The sequence below is a fragment of the Falco biarmicus genome, chromosome 11 (assembly GCF_023638135.1).
Source record: "Falco biarmicus isolate bFalBia1 chromosome 11, bFalBia1.pri, whole genome shotgun sequence".
NCBI classification, from domain to species: Eukaryota; Metazoa; Chordata; class Aves; order Falconiformes; family Falconidae; genus Falco; species Falco biarmicus.
Window position 1 is genome coordinate 24205665 of NC_079298.1, and position 25229 is coordinate 24230893.

Below are 25229 nucleotides of genomic sequence, written 5' to 3' on the forward strand. Positions count from 1 at the left end.
CATTACATTGATGTTTCAGAAGTGCGTTTTTGGTTCTTGCTCATACAAAGATGTGTGACACTTTTAATATGTTCTTAGGGAAAAAAAGTCTACCTGAAAATATGAAAATACAAAGGGAAATTCACTTTTTTTATAATTCAGATTTTATTTTATTACCAATTGTGCAGTGTGAAGTTCTGCAATGCAATTGATTAAACTCTTAAACCATTTGTTTTCTTAAATGTGAAGGGGGGGGGGGGGGGGGGCAGGAAAAATGGTCCTTAAAAGACCACGTTAGTTGTCTGAGTTAATGTGAGTGGTAGTTCAGGAAAGCTATTGCATTCAGTCCTAGCAAAACAAGACTAAAGGCTAACCAGCATATACCTCTGCAATTAGAACCTGGGCATGAAAGTGTCTGTGAAATCTGAAGCATCTTTCTGTGTCCTGTCCCACAAAGCATTTATTTTCCCTCAGTCCTTTAAGAAAAGGATTTTCTTCTTCTACTGAACTGTAGATGGTATAAACCCAAGACTGGCTTGCAGCAGAATACTCCTTTTAATTGTAAATAGGAATATCTGGTTTTATACTATTCTTGATTCCAAATTCATCAGATTGGTGGATTTGCTAATGGTTCAAAAGAGCCAAACTGTTTAAATGATTAAAAGCCGTTTTTCCAAGTCAGCATAGGACCATGTGAGCAGGGGAGGGTTAATACCAGTAATTCTGTGGTGTCAGAGCACTGTCCATGCTGTACTCGGAGATTAATTCTCCCAAAACAGGAGTTGTGCCTGGAAGATGTGCCACGAAGAGGCAAAACATAAACCATACACATACCAGTGACCATTGCATACTTCACCGGATCTTTCTGGAGTTTTTTAATAGTTGTCTTTTTATGTAGTTGTCATGAATTAGTTTTTATTTCTTGTAGAAGTGAGGAATTAGTCTCTTGATTAAAGCCTGTGATTCTTTTGGCACAGTATTTGAGCATCTTTCTCTCTCTTCTTAAGAGTCTTTCCAGAAGCCTCTTTTATTCATAACATATTCGAAAACATGAATACCCTTCCCAATCAGTTTTTCATGATGCAATTTTATCATGAGTCAATTTGATATGCCAATTTTTCCATTGTTTTACATAAACCTAGAAATCTAAGGCACTTAGTTCTTTGTCTGTGATGCTGGAGTTAATCAGTCACACAAGTATCGAGCTAAGCTATAAAATAAGATGACCCTTGTGCTCTTTTAATCTTTATCCTATGAGTGTGTACTGACTTCAGAGCAATTATTTAGGATTTTAATTAGTATGAAGGAGGACAAAATTGGAGCTGTGGATTTTAGAGTGTATTAAGCCACTTAAGTCAATAGGAGTTGGCCTTTGCTTTTAATAGGGCTGTTTTTTCATCCAGAAACTTTTAATTGAATAGAAAGCTTGTAATGCTTGCTTGAAAGTACTCAAAGTCATTTGAGCTGCACATATTAGTTAAAAAGTCTTAGCAACTCAGCACCATCAGCTAAATGTTTTTAAAAAGAGAAAGAATTTAAAAGCCTACAAGATGCTGATAACTGCTTTTACCACGTATTTATGTGCATAGACGTCTTCATGAGCGTGTGCTATGTGTATACCCGATGTATGAATTTGTTATTTTAGTATCAATTAACCTTAAGAATACTTGATGCAGCTGTCCCTTATACAGTCCCTATATAATGAACAAAAAGGGCTATGCTTTTGCTTCGTGTTTTTTTTTTTTATTTGGGTTTTATTGGGGGTGAGGGCTTGGTTGTTTTAACCTGTAATACTTTTTGCCAATTTAGTTCACTTGGAGATTTTGTTATAAATTTAAAAAAAAAAAAAAGTTAATAGGCTTTTTTAGAGAATGGGCTCTGTCTTATGTCTCTTGTTTCAGTATATGCTGAACTGTATTTTAGACTATCTGTAGAACCGCTTTTTTTAATTTGAGATTGCAATACCTTTCTTAGGTTATTAGCAGAATAAGCTGACTAGAAAGTATACAGGCAAAAAGTCTCCATTGTACTCTGCCAAATAGCATGCCACTTGCTGTCCTTTCTTTGTGTTAGTAGTACTGAGTAGTTGATTGTGAAGCCTGAACTCCAGCTACAGTAAATAGATAGTAACATATAAGATCAAGAGAATTAAGTTTGAAATTTTCTGGCCCAATAAATTCTGTTCATTATGGCTTTCAAGGAACTTCTCTTGACTTACAGTGGTGTCATGAACACCAGGATTTGGTTCTTTGACTTCACTTACCTATTCTTGTCTTGTTAGAATAACACTTGACATATTGCTTATACATTCTGCAGCTTTTTGAGGATCTTGTGATAGGAACCAGTCAGGTGATCTTAAGAAATCCTTGATATATGCTGCAGAACATTGTGGCTTTAAGAAGAGAAGGGAGCTGGTAAAGACGCTCAAGACTTGCCACACTTGCATTTCTAGTCAAGCTATTAATACCCTGATATGGAGCCTAACACAATGGGATCTTTATCTATTGTAGGTGTTCCCATTTAACTACTCTTACAAATTAACGGCTTATTTCTGTTACAGCATTACTGCATTAACTAATGTTTGTTATGCAAGATATTTACTCAGCTATTGAGTAGAGAACTTTCTTCAGTGAGGATGCATGTTCTGCAAGGCCATTTTCTGCAGGATTTAAGATTTGGTTGTTTCTTTGTTGTTTCTTACCCCTCTAAACATGTAGACATAATTGTTATCTATGAAAAGTCATCTTTGAGAGGACAGATATGTATGTTGCCCCGTTGCTAGATAATCTTTCTGAAAGCTTCAGAGAGACATAAATACGCTATGTTAAGATTGTTGTAGCTATCCTGGCATGTCAATTGGAGGGCAGCTTGGATAGGTATGCAAGTTATTTCCAAATGATGAAACCCCTTTCACAGCAGCTGAGAGCTGGAGTAGGAGACATGTAGTGTGTTTCTTGGCCAGAACATGTTACTAGAGAGAGTGCAGCAGCAGCCTAGGATAACATTCTGTCAAAAATATCTGTTCTTTCTGTTCAAGTTTCAGTTGCCAAAAGTTGTTGTGCTGGTGGTGTTTTCACTTTTTTTTTTTTTTTTTTTCTTCCAAATTTGTATAGGAGAAGTTCAATAAATTGGTCAAGGGCTGATACAAAAGGGGAGACAGGAAGAAAGGAGGTTAAGTAGTCTTTCATTAGGTTACCATTCTCTCTCTGATGCTCTGCGCTCACTTACACAAACTGTTCTTGGTGAGAAGGATCCATTTCCATTAAAATCTCTAGTGATAAAGAAGGATTTGTACACCAGAGAAAGCTATGTAGTGTGCAAAATTTATTATCAGTCTGAAAGGTTACTTGGAATAACAGGACAAATTCTGTGCATCCAAAACTTTGTATTTACTGAGGTGCATATTCATACTGTGTTGTATCTGCCTTGAGTCCAGCAGAAAGACAAGTCTCCTAGCAATGGTAAAACAAGCTGACTTTCCTGAGACCCTTACCAATTTTTATACGGCAGCCTACCTTTGCATTAGAAACACACAGTATAGCTGAACTTTTCAGTAACAAATAAAAATAACCTGCATCTTGTTTATTGTATGATTATAAAAAATGTTGTTAATTTTACATTTCTTGTGGTTTGATTCTAACAATTGTGGTAGACAATATTATTCATATGCAGAGGGTCAGGCATGTTTGCTGCCAATAATTTTCATTACAAAGTCTGCTTTTCAACTGGAGTAAGCTTAAGTCAGAAATGAACTGGCATTTTGGCACTTGATACAAGTGTAAAGCTGTGCCCTTGGGAGTACATTACCTCATAACAGCTTTAGATTGCTTTAGAAAATGGATATATTCACTGTCTTACTAATAGGATAGCTGTAATTCTTTCTGTATTTGCAAGACTTACTTTATTACGGTTTTAGAAACATAGGGCAAATAAATGATGTAAAAATGATACTGTTTTAAAGTTGGTGTAGTTACACTTTTTTGCAGGAGCTACATGTATCTGAGAATCACATACCTTGTGAGTCTTTTTACTTTAGTACACAAATATTCTGACATTACCTTAATTTAACTACAGGGTACTTGGTGCTTATCTAAAGCAACATCCCCAAAAATGCATCACTTGTCAAATCCTCTTCAGGCTTTGGAAGAAAAATACATACAGTTTGTACTGTTCTTGCTTATTTCTGTTAAGTAGGAAGCCTGCACTTAGGGCTGCTTCTTTTTTTTGCTTGTTTGGTTGGGTTTTTTCTTCTTAAGTCTAAGGGGTGAAAATGCTACCCTCTAAAGCATCTGAATATAATTTGGTAGCGCAAGAGCTTTTCTTCCTTTAACTGAAGTATTAGGAAGCTTACTCAAGGTCATGTACTGAATGGTTAAATTTAACGTGGCATCACTCTTTGTTGGAGGACTCTGTGATATGAGAGAAACTTGATGAAGTCTCTTAGTGATAAAAAGTTATTGATTTGTTCATGATCTTCACCAACACACTTCTCTGAGTGGCTTATTTATTAAAAAAAAAATACTGCTGTGTTGCAAAAGGTCCACAAAACACCAATTACAGACATCTCTTAAAGCTTGTTCTTGTTCTCTCTAGTGAAACTATCTTCATCCCCTTGATGTGGCAGTTATATTCCCATTAGAAGAGCGGGGGGTTGTGTGTGTTGTGTGTGTTTGTGGTTTTTTTTAGGGACAGTAATAATGAAATTCAGGGGGGGTTAGTCAAACAGCATGTGATTTACTGACAAGATGTGCTGGTGATACCAAAAATTCATGGAATGTTTTCATGTAAAGTTGTTTTCGATGTAATCCTTGGCATAGCTAGAATTAATAACAACTTGATGAGATGAGAAGTTCTCTAATGATCCCCTCCTATTAAAGTATAAGATTAGTTGCATGCTTGTTTGGGAAGGGGCTTCAGGACAGGCAATTACTAAACAAAATAATCAAGTCTTTATACTCATTGTGCCTTACCCATGTCACACACAGGGAATATTTTATTACTAGTAATGATGTTCTTTGCAGAAGATTATTCAAGAATAGACAGTGCTGTTACAGTAACTAGGAAAGCAGAAAGGTACTGCTCTGAGCAACTTCTAATCAAATAAGCCAAAGCCTAGGAGGAATAAAATTCAATCCAACTAAATAATACGATGTCGGTTAACTTACAGCATTACTACCTTGCTTAAATTGCATTTTTACTGCATTTGTCAGTATATTGCACTACTAGCATGGTAAAATAATGCACACAGCCACTCACATAGAATCTGTCCATGCTCAAGGGAAACCACAAATTCTCTCTGTCCTCATTTTAGGGTGTTGCATAGATAAGATTCCTGATAGTCAGCTGTAGCTTTCAGTAAATAAATCATAAAGTAAGTTTTTCCTGACTAATGCTAATTGCATTGTTTAAGACATTACAATATTTGCGTTGCAACCATATACAACTTCTTGCATTGTTCCCAGTTCTTTTCACAAGTGGGATTTTTTGTGAAGAAAAATACAGAATCAGATTGTTCCACTTCCATTACATCAGGCTGTTTTGGATATTTTTTTTTGTCAAAATGCTACATATAACTTGAATGTTAATATTGAGTGGAAGTTTTTTAATGTTTCCTTCCATTATGTATTACTAATCCAGTTACCTACTTCTTAAATATTCATGCTAGAGTTGTTCATTCTTAAACTTAGCTGTGGTCAAAAAAGATCCTGTCCTGTTGGCATTGGAACCAAATGAGATTTTGCTTTTCAAGTCAATGGCACCAGAATCAAGCCATCACTTTTTTTGTCATTCTCCACTGTTACCGTCTTTTTTTTTATTATTATTATTCATGGCTCTTGTTTCTTCATGGCTTCGGTTCTTAAGAAAATTTATGGAACAGTGGTCCTGATACCAAGACCTATGGCACTCCTTTCTATTAATCTTATCCTGTAGTAAGAATCGGCTGTTTATTTCTTCCCTTTGTTTCAGGTCTCAACCATTTCTTTTTTTTTTTTGTTCTGTCGGGACTTTGCTTCTCACCCATGGTTACCAAGTTGCCTTAATAGCCTCTTGTGATGAACAAAATACCACATCTATAAATCTTTCTGTCTCAATTCATCCACCGTTTCAGTAGATCTGACCTTGAGAAGTTGTACTTGAGCTTTGAGGGCCTCCAGATATTTAACTTCTCCCATGTACAAAATGTGGCCATATTCCAGACAGCTGTGCATTTGTAGACAGTTGAACAAAGCAGTATTCTGTCCTAACCTGACTAAACCTGCTGAACTCTTACCTTCCTGGCTTTCTTCTAACTTCACCTACTTCCAGCGTGGGGGTGTTTTATTCATTGAAAAAAGACCAAATGCTGTACAAATGTTGTTATAAAGGGTACTAGTAAATGTATCTGGGGCAAAATGCTGGGCCAAGTTTTGCTTGTATGAGAGTATACACAGTACAGAAAGTTCGTAGGTTTTTTTCTAGGGGAAATTGCTGCTTTGTCTCTGCTCTCTTTGTATACCTACAAATTTATGAGGACAGCTTTTTATATTTTTGCTGGGGATTTTACCTTATTTGTATTTTGACATATGAACTGTGATTTAACAGCAGAAAGATAGCTTCCTTTCTCATGCTGGATTCTTTTTGGTTATCACCCTGTTGCTGATGAATTTTAAATGTCCATCACCAAGTCTAAGGAATAAAGAAAAATTTGGCTTTCTATCACTGTTTAATAATTAAAGCCTTTATTAATATAATCAGAGACACTTTATGTGTATGCTTTTAAATTTCCTGTTGTCATTAATACTTTTAAGTGTTACAAGCTCGATTACCCACTAGTTGAAGAAATTACTTGTAACCAGTTTGAAATTAACAGAGAAGCAAGCTCCAGGATATTTAACTGTTGTCTTTCACCATGTTTCTGTAATGTAGAAAAATGTTACCAAACTCGGGGTGGGAGGAAGAAAGCTGACTTGTATCTTTCAACCTTCATGTAGCCGATTTTAGTCATCATACTTTTTTTTCCTTGCCAGAGTTCCCTGGCATAGTTCTGGCAGCATTGAATGGTGATGTCACATGCTGCTGTAACCTAAATTGCAGTAGTTCCTCATGCCTCCAAAAGGGAAGGAGGGAGGTACTGATTCCTAAACTTTCTCCATTTCTTCTAATGTTTATGCCAAGCACAGAGAGCGATACAAAAATCCTCCTTGCAGAGGGGAGAGAAAAAGGAAAGACATCTTTGTGGCTTTACATCAGTTTTATAACTGTGAGGTCTGTTCCCCAGGCTTAACGCCTGAATGGAAGTGCTTTGCATTCTAATACATACTATTCTAAGGTTGAATGTGCAATGTGAGAGGAGGGACTACAAGAAATGTTGTTTGTCTTGGAAACCTTGAGAAAATACATTTAGATGATGTGAGGGGGAAGAAGCATTTGATCAGAAACATTCCTTATTGTTCAGTTTTAATGTGCTCTACTGATAGCTGGGCTGCTGCTGTCCTTTGAACTCATGAATGCAATTAGTTAGCAGTGGGACACTGCAAGTCTCTGACCTTGCAGTGTCACGTGGTATTGGAGGAGTAAGATCTTGTCACGATTCACAATTGCACTTATTCTGTGAGTAGTCTGGTAGGTATAAAGGGCACTGCTGTGATGTCAAAAATTAGCCATCAGATTGAACATAATCTTGAATTAGGATCTCACAGTGGTGTTTTATTGTACGTACATTTTCATCTTGTAAGCTACAAGTCACTATAAATTGCAGTTCTTTTAATAATCTTTTCTGTAATGTTATCTTTACATACTCTTAAGTGTTTTTTAATTACTGGTCTCATGATCCACTACATGTTTAAAAATTGCAGTCCCTCTACTTAATTTTAAGTCAAACTTTCACAGCAGGGATTATTATGATAATGTCCTACGTAAGTACAGAGTACGAATTTAGTATGTTTTCCTTTTTATTGTTCTTTGTGGAAGCTGTTTGGAGGAGGAAAAAATTGTCACAGTTCTGTCTCATTTATTGTGAAGTGTAGTCTTTGTCAGATAGTTTAAGATGTATTAAAGGGGAGGAAAAACATTATTTGCTGTAGAGAGTACATATCCTTATTAGTTATGAAGTTAAAAGTTCTATCAAGGTATGATCAGTACTAGAAGTCATTTCAATTGAGTTAACAGAGGGAATAGAATGAAAATAATTTAAAACTGGTTCACACCAGCAATTCTTTGTGCACTATTAACTGCTAAGATCTAGTCACAAAACATTATTCTGAGAAGAAAAGGTTTAGTGAACCCTAGAAATTGGATTTGATTTATGCCAGAAAATCTGCCTTTTCACTGCTTGAGATTTCTATGGAAGGAAGCCACAGTCTTTTACCAAATGGTTTCTAAGGTAACATCTTATAGCAGAGCATCTGAAACCAATTTGGTTGTTAATGAGAAATAGTTCTCACGGCGGTGGGAAAGAGTGGAGTGAAAGAAAAGGCTTCAAGATTTGGCAGTCTGTCTGTAAAGGCATTTAAATGTGTGCTGCTGCTCTGCTTATGAAATTTCTACATGGATTACACATTCATAATTGCCTTTCAAATGTATAGGCGACTTCCCAGAGTTGTCCTTCCCTATAAAATTTAATCAAGAAATTAAATGATAAAAATATTTGTATGCAACAGCTGAATAATTTAAATGGCTGGCACTTTCCAGTGGAAACCTCTTTACTCCTGCAGGAAAAATATTTGCATTTTTTGGGTGATAGTGTATTTTTGCTGCAAGAAATAACATTAGTGAATTGGTGCCGTGTCAGAGCTATAGCATCCCACTGATGATAGATGCTACTTGCAGATTTTCTGGGCTTGCTGTGAGACACATTCTGAGAAGTTCTTTTATACTCCCTTTTCTAACGTTCTGACTAGATAAATGGTAGGTCAGTGACCAGAGATACATGCTCATTTTACCTTGGATGATCTGAATATCCTTTACAGTCAGAGCCTCTTTGGGATGGAGGGAATAGAGTGCTTCTGTCAACAATGGCTCATTGCCATTTCTTCCTTCCTCTCAGGAAGAGAGAAAACTAGCAATTCTGGCTTCCCTTTCCCTGGATACATAATAAATATGTAATGGCGCTCTCCTACCATTTTGCATTGCGACAAAACTGTATTCCTGCATTCTGTTCCTTGGTGCCTGAGTAGAATTGCAGAGTTTAAAATCATGCTTGCCTACTTTTCTTCCTCGTGTTATTGAATTCTAAGCATCTATTCTGAGTCACAAAGGAGAAAAACGGTCCCACAGTGACTGCTTTGCACTAAGCAATGTATTGTATTTGGAAAAAAAAAAAAGGAGAAACATTGACAAAACATATATATAAAAGTTAATATCCATAATCCAGATAGGGTTTGCAGAAGCAAGAGAAACTTCATTTTGTAATCTCTAGGCTCTCCATAGGCCAGGTCTATTAATAGAGTTTCATTAGCATAGTGATATTGTTTAGGAACATGAAAATACCACATGCATACAGTACAGCTGTAATGCATAAAATGTGTTAAATACAACAAAGACCTCTGTCACCAGTTCTCTGATTAACCTTATGCCAGTATGGTGTTACAATATGGGAGTACTTGCCTTACTGTGGTGCTGGCAGGACAGTCCTCACTGTCCTTTGAGGCTTGCAGAAGCAAATTCATGCCCATACTTCAACTACTGAGGCTTATATTGCACCATGTTTGTACACATCAACCATCAACCACTATCAGCACCTGTTTATTGGCATTACAGCACTGCATTGGCATTTTTGTGCTGTAGCCTCACAAAATGCAATTATTTGTGCAACTTTTATACAGCTTTGATGGTCTTAAATGACTGAGTTTTAGATAAACCTGTGTGCTACTTTAGTTCTGGCCAAAGCTTTGGTTATATAATACACATTTGCATAGTACCTTTCTGTTGACATTGTCCTGCTGGTTCTTCTAGAAGCCCGTAGTCTCTATAGGTTCCATTTCTGCAAGGGCATCTGCTCCATTATGTATATATTAAATGCCATTCTTGCACTCTGCATAAAATGTCCAAGTTATTTTGTAAAAGTTATTGGGATTAAGTTTGGATCCCATGACTTGGAATACTCTGTAGCCACCTTATGAAAATTGTAAGTATAATAGCCTCATAAAGAGCTTGACTTCATTTGATTTCACCTGCTGCAGAGGAAAGCCTTGCACTCTACAAAAGAAGAGAGGATGCTATGAATCCTTTGTCATGTGATACTAAATATGATTTTCAGAATAACTGACCCTGTTAAGTAAAAAATATGCCAAATTATAGCAGTAAGAACCCTGGTTCTAGTGCTGTGGCTATAGAAAAAGTTAGTGTCACATTACCTGGTTGTCTGAAAGCAGCTCTAGGGATGGTGCTGGGGAACATGTTGGAAAGAAAGGCTCCAGAGGCAAGTTCATGGAGAAGGTCTTTCTGATCATTTGGTAGTTGGCTTGAACACAACTGTGATTTGATTTTTGTTTCTTGGTTGCATTTTGGATTTTTTCGTGTTTTAATAAAAACACTGAATATGTCAAGTCATTTAGCTGCTGCTGCTAAACAGGGAATTTTTCTTGCCCAAAATTTGCTTGCCCCTTGCCTGAAATATGTGTTTTTCCCTCTGGGGTGTTGTTAAAGTTCATTAATAATTCTAAGACTATATACTTTTTTGGCTATTTTACAATCTGAATCAACTTGTCAGAGGATCATATGAATACAGAAGTAGGTGAAGGAGGCAGTAAGTCAGTAAGCAAGGGCAGCAAGTAAGGATTGTCTGTCATTGAGCAATTCCATAGAAGAGGCATATGGTTTTGTGAATGGATTAGCAATAAACCTTGAGATGTGTTATATGTTCATTTGTTCTATGTATAGGCAACACTTTGTTTTATTATCAAATTTTCTCATAATTTAATTAGCAAAATCAAGTTGTGTTGACAACAAAAATTTGAATATATTTATAAGATACACTGTGTGGCCTTAATATTGATGTAATATTGAAATAATAGAAATAAAACTATTAGAACAAGGTATTTCAAGCCTATTATGATATACAATACCATATATACACGATAAGTTTGTAAACATTGATAAAAGGATGTTTGAACTTTTGCTTTTAAGAGTTCTTAAGTGATTACTTGGAGATAAAGAAATCGGAAAAGGAATGGGCATTTTTGTAGGTATGTTGTTTGTCAACTGTTTTAATGTGCTGAGCACTGATGTCAAAAGATCATTAATCTCTGATAGGATCTCTAAATATCTCGGCTGTGGTTTCACTAGCAGGAACTCTTCTAATGTAAATGATTCCATCAATTTCAAGTAACCAAAATTATTCATGTCACAGAACATTTTTATATACTCAGTTAAATAATACTTTCACATTTCACAAAGAACATGAAGACACGCTCTTCCACAAAGGGAGGGAAAAACCAGGAAAAGTAGGTCCTGATTCTCTTTTGAAAAACTGCTTGTGCTTTGTGTCTCTGTCTGTAGTTCTGCAGCTTCCATGAAGGACAGAAAGTTTAATGAGGCTGAGGGTCAGCTGAGATGGTGCATAAAACTGTGTGTGTTAGTATTTTGGTGTGTGATTTGTCTTACATCTTGGTGGTGGGTTTTACAGTTTGTTTTTTTTGGGGGGGCGAGGGGCAGGAAATCGGGGGATGTTGATTTCAGAGGGGGGGGCTTGGCAGTGTTGCTGATTGGGTTTTGTTTGTTTGGGGGTTTTTTTGTTTATTTGGGAGGGTTTCCCCTCTGTAGCAACTGTATTGTGAACAGGATTCTGCCTTCCTAATAGTCTTTGAAACTTTCTTAGGATTATCAGAGCACATTGCTTATCCCAGTTTTGATAGCAGTGTTTTTCAGGATATCAAGAAAGTGATGAGTAATCATGACAAAAACCCAATGTAACTAATTAAGCCTAGTTTTCAATTGATTTGTATCTTTTGACCTATCCATATCCTTGTCTCTACCAGCCACCAATTTTCAAAAAATCTGTAGGAATGTAATTAACTTGGACATCTTCAGATCTGTCAAAATTTAGGTTAGTGCAGTCTGTGAGAGAACAGTGATATTCCCCTGGGAAAAGAAGTTAAAATACTAGCTAAAAAATAAGGACCTTTTCCAGACTTATTTATGTTTGACTTCATTTATTAAAAGGAATTCCTTCTTATCAGAGAATCAAAATATATTAATTCACTGTTTTTTAGAAGCAATAAGGGGATGCAATGGGTGCTAGTTCATATTAGTTTTAAATGTGAGATTGGATTTTGTCTTTAAATGTACATGCACAGTGTGAATTACATCTCTGTGAACAAAGAATAATCCCAAACATGTAAGAATGTTAATGTGTTCAAATCATGTTAAACCCAGATTTGAAATTTAAGTCTGTCCAGCTTCTTTTGTCATCCTTCTGCATTTATGAATTGTAACATAAGTCTAGAAGCTGTTGTGTTGGTTGCATAATTACCTTAGAAACCTGTTGTTCATTATTAAGTTGGGTTGCAAAGGGGTAATATTAAATACTTGTTAAGCATTCTTTTTAATTACTGTTCAGTGCATCACTAGTGTTGTAGTACATTTTTAGGCATAGAAGCTGAAATAATTCTCTCCAGACTGATTTTGGTCTCTATTTCCTGTGAAACAAGTGTGCTTGCCATCACCGCTTAGGAAACAATAACAAAATTATTCTGAATTTTCCTTCTTTCCCGTTCTCTCCCTTTAACTTAAAGGGGTTAAAATAAAAAATAAAAAAAAAAGTTGTTTGTCCTAAATGTTCTTACTGAAATCCATTATGCATGAAGAGTCTGAGTCCATTTGCAAGACCTCTAAATGAACTCCATTCATTCTGTGCTTAGAAATGTCCATTCAGCCAGAAACAGACACAATAGTTACAACCTCATTTATTTGGCACCAGTACCAGCTTATTAAAAGTGAAGGAGTGGTTATGAAAAAGTATAGTAATTTGTCTATGCTGGTTATATAATTCTTTAATAAAAATCCTTTAGGATCTGAATAATATAATAATTGTATGTGTATTCTTTGCCCATAGTTGCAATATAGTAGCAATGCATTCATCTAAAATTCTTAAACATTCATCAAGATTTTGAAATGGCTATTTTTAAAATGAAATTTGATCTGGCTTGACTTATTTTCACGTAAAACAAGTTACAGGGATATCTGTTTCTAGGCAACTTAGAAATTAAGTCAATTATTAATCACAGTTAGTGGCTATGCATAAAAAAGCTTTGAAGTTTTGTCTTTTAAAACATTAAAATTGTTTACATTTGGAAGGTAAAATACTTACGATACACATGTCAAAATTGTAGGAATATAGTATCATAATTTCATCACTTAAAAATCCATGAAGATAAATCAAGGATTCAATACTCTCTATTTTGTAGGTCATAAACTTAAAGTGGGAGTTGTCCCATTGTGATTAGCAGAATGTCATTATCCTCAGGTGTATGTGTGTGACATCAGCCAATATAATATTTATAATGATTTGGAGTGGTGAGTAAGATTACAGAGTTATCACAGACTTTTCTTCTAGGATTACAAATGAATAAAAATATTAAGCACTTAGGAGAACCTGGCTTGCCTTACATGCAGGTAGGACTTTTGCAAGTTGTCACTCTTGCTTGCATTGTTACAATGCATGTGAAAAAGTCGTGCAGACTCCTGTGGGTGTTCTCTCTCCAGTTCAGTTATGGGAGGTTCCAAGGATGAGTCTAAGGTAAATCTGTGTATTTTCATTTGTTTCCTTTTTCTGATAGTCTGGGTAGCCATATAAATTTCTTAATTTCACAATATGCAGGTAGTGTTTGATGGAGAAATAAGTATTATGTTTGCAGGGAAAGAGAAAGTTAACAGCAGATACAGATTTCACTTTATATTGTTCTTCTTTCACCTGGAGTCCTTTATTTATTTGGATTCAGCAGTGGCTGAAGACTGTGTTGATGTCAGCGGTCACAACTGTAACAGGGCCCTTCTGAAACTGGTGACCATTTGCATGCTAGCTATTGTTTATGGTACTAGGGCCTTTAAGTACTGATCATCTTGGAAGATGGCTTTGGTAGCTGACTGGAACTGACTGAGCGTTTCGTCTAACAAACTGTAGAAAATACTGTTTGTGGGAAGTGTGTGTGTGAGGGTGAATGGGTGAGGGGCTCATGGCAGGAAAAACAACTAACAGGAAAGGGTAAGTAGAAACATCATCCTCCTTGCTCTCAACCAGTTCTTTATCTGACAGTCCTCCTGCTGGTTGCTTTTCCTGCTGAGTCTCCTCCTCCTTCCGTCCCCTTGACATGCCAAATACACATCCAGAGAATACCTACACAATGAAAGTCACAGTACTTTGTTACTGAAACTCCCTGTATGCCCATTCTGTAACTCTTGTGTAGGATTCCATTGTTTTGGTGACTGCTGAGCTTGACATTGTATGAATTGCACCTGCAGTATGGCCAGGTCTGGGGTTGTACAATGCAATAATAACTTGAAGCTAGCAGATGTTTAACAGAGTAAAAGTTTCAGGATATGCGTTCTGCAAAGTGAATTGCCTACATTGTCTTTAATTTCTTTTTGTTAGTATTTTAATCTCTAAATGTGCTCCTGTATGAAAAATAAGTGCCATATACTAATTTTCCATAAAGCATGTGTTTTCTCTTTGCTGGTCTTCAGCCTGAATTCTGAAATAACTTCTTTACAGTTAAATGCTGTTAATATTTGATTTTGCTGGAATTATTTTTTTTTTTTGAGATCACTGTCAACATTCTAGCACTTTGTGTATTTTTCCAGCCTAGAGATCTATTCATTCCCATTTCTTTACTATTAGGAAATTAAATGAGAAGGTTCTTTGACAGTGTACCAAAAAAAAACCCCCAAAATTAAAAAGAATGATTAAATATGTCCCTCAAGTCACTGCTGACAATTGACTTTTGATTTTGTTTGTTTAGGTACTTCCCATCAAGGTGGTTATTCCCATGATGCTGTAGTCCATGCATTACGAAAATGTGGCATTCGTCATATTGACACAGCAAAAAGATATGGCTGTGAATCTCTCCTCCAAAAGGCCATAGAAGAGAGTGATGTGAAGCGAGAGGATCTCTGGATAACTACCAAACTGTGGCATAGTGATTATGGCTATGAAAACACAAAAAAAGCCTGCTTGGAGTCATGTGAAAGACTTGGTGTTGAATATCTTGGTATGAACCTTTACATATAGTTCATTAATTGTGCCTTCCATGTGAGTATTTGCAAAGGTGAATGAATTCCTGAAAAAAACTATGTATTACAGATGGATCATAAAAACCAAATTCTGCCTTTATTTACACATTTGCAGATTTCTTGTGCTGTTTGTTCTCTAGAAAGTTCACATGCATACAGTTGAGAGCACAGGATTTTTTGTTGTTGCAAATGTTTTAAAACAGATCAATGTGTGTCTTCTAAAGGTATGTTGCATTGTTAAATCAATTTGAGGAACCACTACATGAATTGTATATATTTTGCTAAGAACACCCAAAACCTATGAAACAAGGATGCAGAAATTTTACAATAGTTTGTTGGTAGCAGGGTAACAAAAATGCCCACTATCTTCTGTGGTCTGTTAAATCTCAAGGAATTGGGAGTCCTTTCTGAAACTTATTTTGTAGGTCTATTAACATTTAAAAATCCTGATTAGCTGCCTTTGGTTTGGTCTGTCTGATGCAGTATGCTTTGGGGAAAATGTCAGGGGTATCAACAAGACTTTAGCAAACTAAATCTAACACTGAATTAGACTTACGCACTTTTAAACTTACCCTGATCATAAACTTATCGTAGTCAAAGATGTGATATTGTTACTCCCTTATTAGACAGGCAGAGCTGTAATGCTGATGCTGATTAATTCTTTGCAACAGGTCATAGGAGAGGAGGTACCCAACAAAAAAACATGGTATTTTTTAAAATGCTTTTGCTACTTCTTCCCTAGCTGGAGTAATGAAAATAAAGTGGAGGTAGAGGAAGATGTATTTAAAGTAATAATATAAAAATGATACAAGTGGAAATAGTATTTATGCCGATAATCAAGGAATAATTGACCTAACCATCAGACGTTATCTGTCAGTGTCCTGAAAACCCTCATTTTGCTTTTCTTTCCTCACCCTGTCCCCCTGTTTCCAGTAAATAAACTTCAAGTAAACAGCTTTTGTGAAGTACTACAGATTTTGCAAAATTAATATCATATAATATTAATTGCAACTTTGTGCTGTATTCACTGTTTTTTTGCTTGGGTACTTTGCAAGATGAAGGGAGAAAAACCCTTTATTTGTTGAAGACTGAGATACTTGTATGCACATCTTTGGCTTAATTCTTTCTGGAAATGTCTCCCTTAACTTCCTGCACAGGTACAGAATAATGCAAAATTAATTAAAATTACCTTTTTGTCTCTGCTGTGTAGACACAGGTCACTGCAAGGAGACTTTAATAAACTGAGTTTCAAGTCCTGACTTTCTCCTCTAAATTAAGAAATAACATGTTTCCTCCTCTCTGCTTTCTGCTTGTTACGTTTTGTGTTTGCTTGCTTGCTTCTGCTTGCTATGACACTGGTGCTGAATGTTGATGAGAGGAAAACTTGACTCACTTCCAGGAAATAATTTTCAGTGATTCCTTTTAATACTGTAATTTGCTTTTATTTTCTCAAGTAGTAGACTGTTGAAAGTAGGTGCTCACACAAATACTGTCTGCCTATTGCTGCTAAGCAGAAATAAATGAAACAAATTTTAAAAAAATCTGAGAGCAAGAAATGCACAAATACTGTCACCATGTGAGTGAATCCTTGGGCTGACATAAACAATTGTCAGTTTGTGTGATAGGTTCAGCTCTGAGACTTCTTTTGCTCATATTGCTAAGATAAATTAAGGAATATTCCAGCTGACTGTGCAATTTGCCTCCATACTAGATTTTATTTTTCTTTAATACCATTACCCATCTTCCCTCCCTTCCTCACCTTTCTTCCACTGATGTGGAGATGTCTGAAAAATTTGTAAAGCTCTTCCTGAACCACCACTTAGTCTGACATAGCGACCTAAATCAATGTTGGCTTCAGCTTGCTTTAACTTGGTGATTTGTAAACTGTGATGGCTTAGGAAATACTTCACATGCAGTTCACTGATCTGTCAGTGAGGATAGTGACCTCCACAAGAAAGATGGGATGGCAAGTGGAGTAACAGTTTTGGCTGCTTAAGTTTGATCTCTGTTGTATCAATTCCACAGACCATCTTTGTTAAACACTGTATGATCTGCACTTATGTGAAAGAGAGAAGTTCTATCTTTAGTGCTGTGTGTGCTGATGAAGTAGAACTTTAGAGGAGGTGCAATACATGGTGTGTTTCCTGGGGCTCACAGAAAGCATCATACGCTGGGAGTCCTGTACCTCCTTTCTGAAAGCGCTCAGCTGGAAGGTGCTGTTGGAAGGATTTTCAAGCGAACAGTGCCAATATGTTGAAACATGAACTTGTCAAGTGTTTCAAGAATGCTGAGAGTAAGAGCTTTTTGTTGCAAAATGAGGCTTACTACAAGTGTGACAGAAGTAACTGGAATGCAGAAGAAGGGTTTGAAAATATGGTTATAAGGCTGTAGAACCAAGCTTAGATATTCTAGCTATTTTCATTCATACCTGCATTTTTGTGTCCCTTTTCTGCTGGCCAGCCTGTACCATAGAAAGGACATGAAATCCATGACAGAAGACGTTAGGTAATAACAGGGCCATTTGTGCCCAAGCTTATGTATGAAAGTAAATTCTTTAGTTACAGGCACGTGTTGATGCTGGCAATCTTTCTGTGAAATAGGAATGTGAAATAAAGGTACATGAAACGTACCAAAATCAGCATGTCGTCATTTCGTTATGTGATATTAACCGAATATGTGAGGGGTTCATAGCATTTTCATAAAGATATGTGGTTAATATAGAAAATTGAAAGATCCTAAATAACATATCTGTTATGTTGGAGGGAAAATTAGTCATTCAGAAGACTACAAAAATAAAAAGCTGTTAGAGCCCTAGCAGCTAAATGTGTAGCTAAGCTTTCTGTTCCAAGAAAGGACCTGTTAATATTTTTGAGTGAGTTTATGGAATACATAAGTTCACAGACTGAATTAGAGACACAGGAAATAATCTAACTGGAATTGATATATCTGTGCATTAGCAGTATATAGAATGCCAGCTGTTGAAACAGATGAACAGTTGAAAGCAGTCACAGCTTGTAAGAGGAAAAAGTGTTCCATATAAAATATTGTTATGAAACCTTTTTGAAAAACACTTTTTGGGCAAATAGTATTGGGAGAACAGTGTTCCAGGATTTTTATTTGAATTGGTAGATTACATATCCATGAGAAACTGGAAATTTGTATTATGTGTGGGCAGTGGTTGTAACAGATATTCTGTTCCTTGCATTTTCTAAATGTGGTCCTCAACTGGCAGTCACAGTAAACCAATATGAATTGGCAGTAGATCTTACAGGTTTGGCAGTAGCAGAATACATTCCTTGGGATTTGGATCAAACCTCCAAAGTAGTTTCTTTGCGATTTGTGGTTTACTGAATTCGTAAAAAATTTCATTTTCCTTTTGACTATTCAAAGTCTGTCACATTTAGGCAAATCTAAGCTATCACAAATCCTCAACTGGAGCTGGACAAGTGTTCTATCAGCATATTCAGTGTGATAGATGAATCACATGAATTATGATAATGCACCCACTTCAGATTGTGTATTAATTCAGAACATTTTGCTGGTTGCTTCACATTGATCCTTGTTCCAATAGAATAAAAAACAAAACAGAACAAACATCAGGTGGGAGAGAAGTAATCGTTTATGTAGTAAGTGCAGTGATGATTGAGAAAAGCAGGGCAAACAACTGCATTAAGATAACTCTGCAAAACACTGAAAAATATACTTTTGCTTTTAGGTTTGATATGAGCCAGGGCTTATTCTTCAAAACCAGGTTTGTTTTAGCACATTTTGACTTTTTTTTTTTTCTCTAATAGTGTTATGAATTTGAATAAAATTGCACTTCTATTTCAGTGACAAACATGCTGTTGCCTTTTGAATGTGTAAAATGTCAGTGTAACCACTAAGGAGTAATAAGCCACTCTATTTTAAATGCCTGTGTGAAAGTAGTTCACATGTTAATTTTAGTTTTCCTGCAGCACCGTTTTGACACTTGAATGAACCTCAGGCCCTCACTTACCACTGTACCACTAGAGCCTGATTGTCTGTAAAGGATGCTTTAAAAAGGTGGTAAATACAAAATATGATTGGGAATGTTTGGAGGCTTTTTCTTTTGCTCAAGTACATCTTTATACTGTGAATGATTTGGGGGTATTTTGTTTTGAGTTGAGATTATTTTAAAAATATATGGTTGGGAGACATCTCAAAGCATTAATTAATCTGTCCCATGCTACAAAGCACAACCCCTTCATTCTCAACAGATTAAAATGTAGTCTGTTCTTAAAAACCTCCAGTGACAAAGTTACACATTTCTTGATTACTAGAACCTTAAGCTGTTTTGACAAGTAGCTTAAAACTAATTTCTTGCTTTTAAAATTATAATTATTTTTGTGCTCTTGTAATCCCCCAGGAGGGAAAATATTCTAAGCAAAAGAAAGCATATGGGTGTAGGTGTGAATGTATGTACAAACGAAGATGAAATCATAGACCTTGGTTTGTGAGGTGCTTACTGGTTTTGTTGGCCTTACAGGTATTAGGGAAAGTTTTCTAACAGATGCAGTGGAAATAAGCAGATCCTAATGTAAAATTAACTGTGCTTAGTTTATTTAAATAGAGTGGCAGCTCCATTGCTCATTGCAAGGTACACTGTATTCCTTCAGGTCCTGGCTGTGCTGGGGTTGTTTGTGCGTGAGTGGCAGAGAGACCATTCTACTCTATCTCCGAGATAAGTACCTTTGCCCCACAGCTTTCACAAACAGTTCTTGCAGTCAGGAGAACTGCAGTTTGTGATCTAGCAGATGCTTTCTAGCCCTAAATGTGTGTATTTTGAACTGGGAAGTAATTTTTATTTCAACCAAAACCCTAAATTAAAATAAACATAATAAAATGATATGGACATCACATACCTGATAACATCATCTTTCTAAAATAAAGGAGCAACATGTCTGATTGAAGAAATCTCAGACACCAGTACAAGGAAGGGTAATCTACTGCATTTTTTACTTAACCAAGGCCAGAGATCGCTTAGTTGTCCAATCTGTTAGAAGTCATTCTTCTGAGTGCTTCAGTTTCTTGGCTGAGTACAAAGTATCTTTGTATGTGGAAGTCCCTGATGTGGCTATTTCTGTGAACACTTGCAAGCTGTGACGTCTACCTGAATAGTCAGGCTTTTGGAAAAGTAGCTTTTGCTGAAATTATGCTGAAGTTAATGATTGGGTTTTTGTTGGTGCTATATGACATGTTTCTGCATAGTTAAGCAGTTTTTATTAGTCTGATCTGGAGAACATAAAAAGCAGCAATTAAAGTTATGTAAATCTTCCATTTTTAAGTGAGGTAGATATCAGATACCAGTAACTTACACCTACTTATATTATGTACTTGCTTTATCCAAACAAAAAAATTAAAACATGGCAGTCTCTATGCAGTAAGTACCATCAATGACTTATATGATTTTGGATCAAAATGAACACTTGATACTAGCAATTCCTAATGCTAATCCTTGCGATTGTGTCTAATTAGTGGAAATTTTAAAAGAGACTTTATTGGCAACAGAATTAGATTAGTCCTGAGGTTTCAACCAAATTCTTTAATCAATTTCCTGATAATAGTTTTCACTTAAATGTTACAGAAATTGGTATTTATTCCAATACTATATATTGGTATTTATTCTTTATAAATACAGCTGCTTTTTTTTCAGAGCAGTTGGAGAAAAAGTAATTACTCACAGATCATTCCTGAACAAGACTGCACATGTGGTTGGGTTTTTCTAATCTTCTATAAATTGGGAGTGGATTTCATGTATATAAGGGCAAAGAATGAGCAACTTTTATTTTAACTCTTCAAATGTGACATAAATCCAGATGCTGCAAATCATTATGTATGTGTGCTGTTTGCTTGTCTGAGCAGTTATGTTTAAAAATCTAATGAGTTACTGGTATCAGAAAGTGCAAACTTAACTCATGATTTTTCTGAAACATCCAAAATCATTTTCCTCAATACATGTGTAATGTATGCTACTGTACAAAATTCTGTCCTGTTCTAATTAGACGCTTAGTCTAAGGAAGATACTCTCTTTAACAGTGTTGCAGTGATGTACCCAAATGGTAACTGATGTATTATAGTGAATTTTATGTTACCTTTTCCTCTTAAATCGAGGTTGAATTTGTATTTATAGAGGTGGAAAGCTAATGTGCTGGCCCACTGGTGTAGTAATCATTAGGGCAGTCCTTAAATGTGAATTAAAAAAATGATGGGAGAGGATCTGTGTTTCAGAAAGAGGTGCTGTAAATGAATGGTGCGATGCAATGAGCAGAGTTTTTTGTTAATTGAATGCAAACAAGTCCATCTTTTTAATTCTTAACTCTATATTTGAGCTGCCAAAAAAGGAATACTATAAAGTGCACAGACAATGATGCACATTTCAGTCATGCATTTATTTCCTTTTCCTGTTTTGTGTCAGAGTAATGAATGTGGCAAAGACCAACATCTCTTTGACTGAGATGCCTACAATTATCTGTGTAATTTGCTGTTAGAATTTAAATACAAATGTAGTTGTTTTCAAAGTATTTCCTAAGTTTCTCCTTCATAATATCTAACAGTGTCTACAAAATTATAAAGAACTTACAGGTCTTACTGTTTTTGAAATTTAGGTAATCTGATTTGGACCTCTGATTCAAATACATGTAAATTTCTCAATTTTAGTTTGTTGGAAATGCTTCCTTTTTGAGTAGAAGGATAGTCTTTTCTTGCATGGAGAGAAGACTCAAAAAAAATGCTTTCCTGAGACTGCCAGTTTCAGTAACTACTTGGATAATTTCATCAGCAGTAAATCTTAATTGCATTTGAAATTGTGCTAATGTTTCATAAAATGTAGTAAAGAGTAATTTTGTGCCATTAAAATAGTATTTTAAAAGGCTTAAAAAAATCACAAATGCTGCCACAAAATTTTAGCAAAAAAACCTGCATGAAAGATGTGCTGTAATTTCCAACAGAAATTAATAAATGCAAGTGTCCTTTAGAAAGGAAAAAACAGACTCACTGCTGAGGTGGTATAAAATATCTACAGAATTGCCAAATGTATTTATCTTCCATAAACTTCAAGACTTTTAGCACTTCAGGAGAAGTCCAGTCTTAATTCCAGTGACCAAAATCCTTTTGATTTAAATGGGGCATGTTATGTGTTGAAAGCTTATTAAGTGCATATGTGACCAAATTCTGATTACAGTGACCTCTAACGTGTGACACGTGTGCAACTTCTACTACCTTTAGTTGTTAATGAGGTGTTGTAGATTTTGTTTATTAAGACTAAATGGATGTATGCAGTAATGATCATGCAGTAGTCATTGTAACTGTTTTGATGATAATATGTTAGGGCCATTATGGAAGGAAAATGCTTCTTCATATGTTTGATACATATATTTTTTGGACACTTTAATGAGTAGTCTGGTTCTGTTTCTTTTTTAGATCTTTATTTAATACACTGGCCTGATACACATGTTCCAGGTAAAAGCAATCGAGAGGTCCGAGCTGAAACCTGGGGAGCAATGGAGGAGCTCTATGAGAAAGGTGATATAAAAATCTATCTTAGAAGAAGTTACAGTGCATTTTGGGATTTGGGCAATTCAGAATGAGAGATGTTCAAAAACTCAATTTGAATTGGTTGCTCATATTCCAATGGGATTTGTGTTTGTGAGTTATGTGAATCTCTTTGGAAACTGCAGCATGAGCATTTTGGTAAGTTAAATAAGAGAGCTTTGTGTTGCTTGTTGCATTACCAAATTCTGCCCGTGAGTTTAATGATACCTTCTTGAGGCGATCTACAGATTACAGTGAAATCTATATGCCACTACAAAACATCTTTGTAGTAGCCTCTGTTTTAAGTACAAATGATGCTGGTTTACTTCCTTTTAGATTTTTTTTTTAATTGTATGATGCCATTTGCCAATTTATCATATATTGTGGTACTTCATAGATCCATTTGTGTTTTAGAAAAGGTCAACAAAACAAAATGGTTAGATGAGGAAAAGGTACTCCTACAGATTCTCTGGTACTAAGTTTTGTGGGGAAAAAAAAAAATCAAAGAAAGGAGGTATTCTCTCAAGCTCTGATAACTGTCAATTTGATTTTTGGTGCACTGCAAACTTCAGTTTATGTTCATAGCCATAGGAAGAATACTCTGTCCCAATCCCAGTTTGTCATGTAGATTGAAGAGGTGGATTTTGCTCCTGAAGTATGCAGTATTATTAGAAATAATGTCGTAAGAGAAGATCCTGTCATGCAGTTCTTAGGCAATGCGGACCACCCTGTTTACAGCTTCAGAGAAGTTTCACAGACAGAGAGAAGACTTCTTGGATTAAGTAGCCTGTTTGCTAGCCCAGTTATTGAAATAGTGATTGTAGCAGGAGGGTTGTACAAAGGCAGTTACAGGCTGTATGCCATTACCAGTTTTATCAGAGCAATAAATAAACCTGTTCTCTTACACTTCAACTCTTCAGTTACTTTTGGTCTGCCTCTGGAAACACAGAAGTAAATTATCTTTGATAACATCATTTGTTGTTGCTTTTTATATTAAGCGTAAGGGAAGTTGCAAAAAGTGTTTTCTGCCATGTAAGGGATTACAACATTCAGTTTTTAAAGAAACACTACGCTGATCTAGTATTTCAAAGCATCACTGACTTTTAAATTGAAAGATGGATTATTTGACAAGGTACTTCATCTTTCCATTGAGAAATCTTTTCCTGATGAGTATTTAAGTTAATTAATTTCATGTTTCTCTCTTTCTTTCTATCTTCTTAATTGGAGAGACTGTGAGCTATTGGGTGGTCTTCCAGTATAACGCTGGAAATACTATCGCTAGCCTCACAGGCAGAGGAAAAATTACTTCTGGTTTTTTGTTCCTATGTGTGATACAGCTTTACAGATTACTCATATTTATTTTTCCTGAAGTTGCATTTCTTCAACAGTTATCAATTTGCATGTTGCTACCCTCAGACTTTTTCTGAATTTAAGCCTTCTGTAGGCTCATGATTCATTTAGCTAAGCATAAGTTTTCCAGCTCTGGTTGTCTAAATTACCTCAGTTAGGTCATCTACAGGGGAAGGAAAATTTGTCTCATTGAATTGAGTGCCTTTAGAACATTAACCTCCATATCTTTGCTTTAGGGGACACAGACTTTGGATGTCCTGACCATAACTATTTGTTACTGAAATGACACGCAGATATTAAACACTCTGGAGATGGAAATGCAATGATTCTTGAGGAAAATGTTAAATAACTTGTTTGTGTGGTTAACCACTATACTTTCCACTGAAGATTAAACACTTGCTGTGTATCTGACTTGCTATGTGCTATGTGAGCAGCATGTAAGCCGTGGTATGAATTGAATATAGGCTTGTGTCAAAATACTTACTGAGGGGGAAAAAACAATCTTAATTTATTGGGGGGAAAATAGTAAACTCTGTACTGAACAGGCAAGTTCTTTATCTTCTCTGAACTTGATGTTGATTCCAGTAGTCATTGGTTCCTGTTTGAATCCTTTTACTCCCCCACCCCAGGAGATGTTTATTCTGGGGAGAAAAATAATTAGAAACTAAAAGCTTCACATGTAAGGATTAGCCGTTTATATGAATAATGTGCTTCTGCAGGCAATTCGTGAAGGAAATACTGATAATTATTCAACTTGCTAGTGGGTTTAGCAACTAGCTGTGTCCACGTTGACCAGTGTCTGAGAGTGCAGTGACAATAAACACTGATCTCTGTAGAAAAAAAATACTGGTTTGTATTACAGGTCAGATAATGTGTATTTATCTGCAAGAGACTTGGGTCAATATTGACATCTTTTAACTGTTTCATAAGTCGTTGGTCTGGCTGAAGTTGAGATTTTCTTTAATCACTTATCTGTATTCGCAGATCATTTGATGCAGATATTTGAAAATCTCATTCGTTCAACTTCATTTTAAATCAAGTTAGTGTTTATTCTGCAAAATTCCACTTACTTGGGGTAAGCAACATTTTAAAATAATGTGAATTATTAATAGACTTTTAATTGTTACTGTCAACTGCCCTAG

General features: G+C 35.8%; 1 protein-coding gene across 4 annotated transcripts in view; it reads left to right on the top strand.

Moving 5' to 3' along the window:
* LOC130156692 (uncharacterized oxidoreductase ZK1290.5-like) overlaps window positions 1-25229 on the top strand; it is a 51419-nt gene that overhangs the window by 782 nt on the left and 25408 nt on the right. For all 4 annotated transcript variants that reach the window (XR_008824561.1, XR_008824562.1, XM_056355348.1 and 1 more), the window contains exons 2-3: window positions 14916-15164; window positions 22627-22728. Coding sequence is in view for 2 of the 4 variants with exons in the window: in XM_056355348.1 (XP_056211323.1) it covers window positions 14916-15164; window positions 22627-22728 (351 nt within the window). In the remaining 2 variants the exon portion in view is untranslated. The remainder of the gene's footprint in view (window positions 1-14915; window positions 15165-22626; window positions 22729-25229) is intronic.